At 44.7% G+C, this 5562-nt stretch overlaps 1 protein-coding gene across 1 annotated transcript; it reads left to right on the top strand.

The window, feature by feature from the left end:
• The first annotated feature begins 265 nt into the window (after nucleotides 1–265).
• On the top strand, nucleotides 266–2471 carry LOC119300939 (mannan endo-1,4-beta-mannosidase 8-like). Its single transcript, XM_037577846.1, has 5 exons — nucleotides 266–664; nucleotides 951–1145; nucleotides 1389–1511; nucleotides 1600–1811; nucleotides 1947–2471. The coding sequence occupies exons 1-5, from the start codon at nucleotides 281–283 to the stop codon at nucleotides 2293–2295; spliced, it is 1263 nt and encodes a 420-aa protein (XP_037433743.1). The 5' UTR covers nucleotides 266–280; the 3' UTR covers nucleotides 2296–2471.
• Nucleotides 2472–5562: the final 3091 nt, after the last annotated feature.

Genomic DNA, 5562 nt, shown 5'->3' on the forward strand with positions numbered 1-5562 from the left:
CAAAGAAATTGAAACTTTAAATTTTGATTGTTAAACTATTTAAATAAGGTCGTCCAATGCACTCGGCTCCAAAAATCCACTCTCGTCGTGTATCAGCAGACTTGATTCAAAACAAGTGCATTATTGTTTTTTATAGAAACTACAAGTGCATTATTGTTGTTGGTACCCAGCGGAACATGATAATACACGTTAATTAAGGAAAACAAATGGTATTGTTTTTACGGGAACTAAACATTTTGAGACCAACCGACGGTAGAAAAAACACTCAGCCGTTGACTACATGGGCGATATGATGTGTCCCGCTCCAGCCACCGCTCGGAGCACGACGACGCCTCGCATCCCACTCCTCCCCTACGTCCTCCTCGGCCTTGCTTCCACCGTCATGTCGCTGGAGCCGGACGCGGAGGAGGAATGGGCAGCGGTGGAGCGGCGAGGCGCTCACCTGGTAACGAGGGCGGCGGAGCGCCCCTTCATCATCCACGGGTTCAACACCTACTGGCTCATGTCCTTCGCCGCCGACGAGGCCACGCGGCCGCGCGTGACCGCGGCCATTGCCGAGGCTGCCGGGGCGGGGCTCAACGTGTGCCGCACCTGGGCGTTCGCTGACGGAGGGTACCACGCGCTGCAGACCGCGCCATTCTGCTACGACGAGGTGGTGTTCCAGGTGAGCTGCCTGTGGAGACGGGCACCTGCTTGATGAAATGCATGGCCGAGTAGCGCTTTTCTTTTTAGATCATCAATAAATTTGCTGGATCTTACATTTTGTGCATGTTTTGGGTGAAATTGCTATGTCATTCACATGCCCCACTGACCCACTCGCCAAAAAGAAAACAAGAAAATGGAAACAAGTGAAACTGGATGCTCATCATACATTTTATCATGTCTGATCTCTGCAAGGTGTAGTGTTTCTTTGGGTTTTGGTGACTGATTTTATCATGTCTGTTTGCCAGGCACTAGATTTCGTGGTCAGCGAGGCAAGAAGGTATAAGATGCGGTTAATACTGTCACTTTGTAATAACTGGGAAGATTATGGAGGGAAGGCACAGTATGTAAGATGGGGTAAGGAGGCTGGCGTAGATCTTACTTCTGACGACGACTTCTTCTCTGGTCCAACACTTAAAGGGTACTACAAAGCTTTTGTTGAGGTAAATTTCTGGTTCCGTACCTCAAAGAGCCATCAGAAATGGTTCCTGATATCTATCATGCTGCGAGACCAATGGAAATCATCATATGCATAGCTATATGAAATGACACCAGCAAATTATTACTGCTAATTTTAGTTTGCCAGCTCTGAATTCTGTAGTCCTGTATTCTTTTTTTTCCGGGTGTAGTCCTGTATTCTTGTTATACCAGAGTTTCAGTGCTGTGCATATATTTCCTTTGCTTAGGCTGTTTTGTCAAGAATAAACACAATCACAAATGAGGCCTACAAAGATGATCCTACTATTCTTGCCTGGGAGCTGATTAACGAGCCGCGCTGCCCTTCAGATCCATCAGGCGATACGCTGCAGGTCCTTTATTGTGGTCTTATTTTTGTGAACTTTTATGTTCCATGTTTGTTTGTCCACTGTACATTTTGAAGACACTGGGTTCTTGTAGGCATGGATAGAAGAGATGGCTTCTTACGTGAAGTCTATAGATACTATGCACCTCGTGGAGATTGGTATTGAAGGGTATTATGGTCCGTCTACTCCAGAACTTTTGCTCGTCAACCCAGATGATTATTCAGGGCATGTTGGAACGGACTTCATCAGGAACCATCAAGCAATGGGAATTGATTTAGCTTCAGTTCATATTTATTCAGACACTTGGTAAGTCCAGAAGTCCTCATGTCTGATCCCACAAAACATATACAGCTGAGTAGCTATAGCGGCTGAATTGAACCACTTCACAGAAATATGAAATTTACTATCAGGGCTGAGCTTAGGATTTTTGTTTTTTCCTAGGTTGCCTGACTCAACAGAGGAAAGCCACGTTCAGTTTGTTAACACTTGGATGCAACAACATATTGATGATGCAGCAAACTTGCTGGGCATGCCCATTGTGATCGGGGAGTTTGGATTATCACTGAAGGATGGCAAGTTTGAAAACGAGTTCCGCGAAACTTTCATGCAGACAGTGTACAACAATTTCTTGGGCTCTTGGGAGAGTGGAATGATTGGAGGAGGCTGCCTTCTATGGCAGCTCTTCCCTGAAGGCGCAGAACACATGGACGATGGTTATGCAGTTATTTTTGCAAAATCACCATCCACATTCAACCTACTTGCAAATCACTCAAGGAAGCTAGAATGTTGAGAGTCCCCTTCCCCTGCTACATGGTTTTTCAAGCCAAGGATTTCATTGTAAAGTTGAATGCCTTATGTATATCATGTACCCTAATAGTGATACCATGAAAAAAGGTAGAGATTGAATTGTGCAATAAACTTTTGCCCCTCCATCCTGCACATAATATATTTCAAAAATATCTTTAATATGCTGTCATTTTGATTCCATTTACGTATTTGTTTGCCATATATGTATATGCAAACAAAATTGCATTGGATGCTACTATTCATCTCGAGAACGTTGGGTAAATGTAATATGGGCATTTGATATTGTGATAGAATCGTTAAGGTTTAATAAAGAGGGTGGATTTGCTGAGCACATGGGCACATGGCCAGATATGTCTGATATGTCACTTGCCCTGTCATGTATATAGTTTTCTATTTTCTGTTCTCAATTATTATGGAGGCACATCTCCGGTGTTTGTGTTAGAGTTGTAGTTCTGCAAATGTTGCTTCTACTGCAAGTGTTGTGATCATGGTAGCAAATGCACAGCTGGAATTGCTCAAATATACAATCCTCAAATTATGCAGATGTACATTAAAGATTCCCTGAGGACCATGTTCTACAAATATTGATAGATTTTTTTTTAGTTTAGTTTGCAGATTTGCATCTTTGAGATTTGGCTATTAGATTAAAAATTGGCTCTGCTGCAGCGAAGAAGATGCTGTGATCTGTGTCAATGACCGAAAGCACACCCGTTGGCTTACACATTCCAGGTCTTATATTGGGACAGACGATGGCACTTAAATTCTGATCTACCGAGTGCCAACTCAACCCTATTCTCGAAAAAATTGGCAAATCCTGCTGCACATTAACGTAGAAAGGTTGTAGTTGCCATACTTGGTACTAGTATTCAAGTCTATCCATCAAATAAAATGACAGAAGACTGAGCAAAGAAGATAATTTCATGTCATGAATCAAGATATGCTCAAATATATTACTGTTCTTCCAGATCCCTCTAACTTGTTGTTCATGTATATTATACTAATAACTACAGTACTGAGAACTCAATATAAGCCAGAAGCATAGGAGATTTGTTAATATATAATGTGCCTAGTTGCCAGCTTCCACCATGTTTACCCTGTCCTTACCATGTGATTTATGCTACCAAGCTTGACGAATTTTAGTTATACATGGTACTCCCTCTATCTCAAAATGTAAGACATTTTTTTGATGTGTCAAAAAGCGTCAGGGAGTATGTGTGTTTGTTGTATCGTAGATCAACACTAGTTTACTCAGTGGAGTCCAAGTATATGAACCGGACCACGTTGCGTCTTAAAATTTGTAATTTATATAAGTGCTTATAAGTTAACCATAAGCGGCACATAATTGCAGAGGAGCTGGGCAGGAAGTTTAATGTACTGTATTGTTTTTTGAAATGGAGGCAAACGATATGCCTCATGTATTAATAAAGGAGAATAGAATTGAGTTTTAGGTGTTACACCCCTTGAGAATTAAGCGTTACAACACCCCCTAGTACAGCCATGCCTCACTCTCCCGGCATGATTTGCCCCAACTTCTTGGCCCCCGCAAGCACCCATAGGGCCGCCTCCTGCTTGATCTCACGAAGAAGGATTGTTGGCGGGGCGCTTTTTTGACGGAAAACACGTGCATTTCTTTTCTTCCAGATGGCAAAGACGTGAGCATGACAACCGAGGGGACGGCCTTGCAGTTGGGGATGTTAGTGTCAGAGAGACCCACCCACCAGTCTTTTGTGGAACTAGCAATTGCCAAGTGGAAGTATCAATACTCTCAATCTGAAGCCAGTCCTTGATCATTCCCCGAAGCCTAGTCGTGTACCGACACTTGTAGAGAAGATGCTCTGTGGTCATGGTCACTTGAACACACTTGCATAGCAGGCAAAGGCCGCAGTTCGGCCCCACGTTTGTGCAATCTATCCGTCATCCAAATCCGATTTTGAATGGCCAACCAAGCGAAAAAATTCACTTTGGGTGGCGCCCAGGCCTTCCATACTGTGTGTTCCATAGGAGACCGAGTGGTGCCCTGAAATTGAGAAATGTAGGCCGACGCCACCGAGTAGGTTCCATTAGTCATGTGCTTCCATCGAATGTCATCTTGTGCTTCATCATTAAGATGGAAATCGCACAAAGCGGGCCACAATTCAATGAATTGATAGAAGTGTGTGATGGAGAAGTTGTTGGGCAACTTGATTTCGGAAATTCATGCATCATCTTTCGGGGCCTCCCTGACCTTCCAATTTTTTCTAGAACATGCCTCGTAGATTAGGGGTTCAATGTCCTTGGGTTTTCGGTCAAGCATCCATGGTGACTCCCAAAAGGGCGTACACGCACCATTGCCAACGGTGATGGATGTTGAGGCATAGAAGAGTTTGTAGTCCATTTCCTCGCACAGGTTGCCCGAGCCCAACCACACATTGGATGTCTCTTTCCACTCAAATCACAACCATCTTAGCCTAAGGGCCCTTTTGAACTTCTCTGTGTCAAGCAATCCAAGCCCTCCATACTCGAGGGACCGGCATGAGGATTCCTAATTAACTTTGCATTTGGCTCCGGAGGTCTTGTTGGTACCTGCCCAAAGGAATGTCCGCTCAAGTTTGTTTACATTGCGAAGAGTGCCGGCAAGGACGTTGAGCTAGGTGATGAAGAAAAAAAGCTTCGGATGAGAGCACTGACTTGACAAGGGCCGTGCGACCAATGGAAGCAATGTTTTGGCTGTCCCAGGTAACCAACTTGGCCGCCACTTTATCCTCTAGGAACTGGAAGTCAATGCTTCGTAGTTGCCAGACTGAGAGGGCAACCCCAAGTATTTACTGTGAAGGATGTACGGGTCGCAAGTTCATGTGGCCACATCGAATTGGGACAACCAAGCTTTTGCTGAAATTGGTGGAGTGGCCCGTGACATCACCAAAAAGACGCAAAATGTTGGAGAGGTTGTCGATGTCACTTTTGATGGGCTCCGTGAAGACGGCTACACTGTCAGCATATGGGAATGTGCGAAGAAAAACCCCACGCCCACGAATCTTGTGGAAGAGGCCTTTCCTAGTTGCCATCTCGAGGATTCTCTAGAGCGGGTCAATGGGGATGACGAAGAGTAGGGGGGACAAAGGATCCCTTGAAGCCTTGTCATGAGCGATGGAAGTGCCGACACCCCGTTGAGTAGTATCCGCGAGGACGATGTGCACAGGAGAGCGGCGACTCAGTCACAAAAAATGCTCAGGAAACCCCTCCGTTGGAGCAAGTCAAGAATCACTACAAA

The sequence above is a fragment of the Triticum dicoccoides genome, chromosome 5A (genome assembly GCF_002162155.2).
Source record: "Triticum dicoccoides isolate Atlit2015 ecotype Zavitan chromosome 5A, WEW_v2.0, whole genome shotgun sequence".
Classification (NCBI taxonomy): domain Eukaryota; kingdom Viridiplantae; phylum Streptophyta; class Magnoliopsida; order Poales; family Poaceae; genus Triticum; species Triticum dicoccoides.

Coding starts and splice junctions, on each gene's coding strand:
- LOC119300939 (XM_037577846.1), top strand. CDS start 281: ATGGGCGATATGATGTGTCCCGCTCCAGCCACCGCTCGGAGCACGACG. Junction 1,512..1,599: donor CATCAGGCGATACGCTGCAG/GTCCTTTATTGT, acceptor GGGTTCTTGTAG/GCATGGATAGAAGAGATGGC. Junction 1,812..1,946: donor CATATTTATTCAGACACTTG/GTAAGTCCAGAA, acceptor GTTTTTTCCTAG/GTTGCCTGACTCAACAGAGG.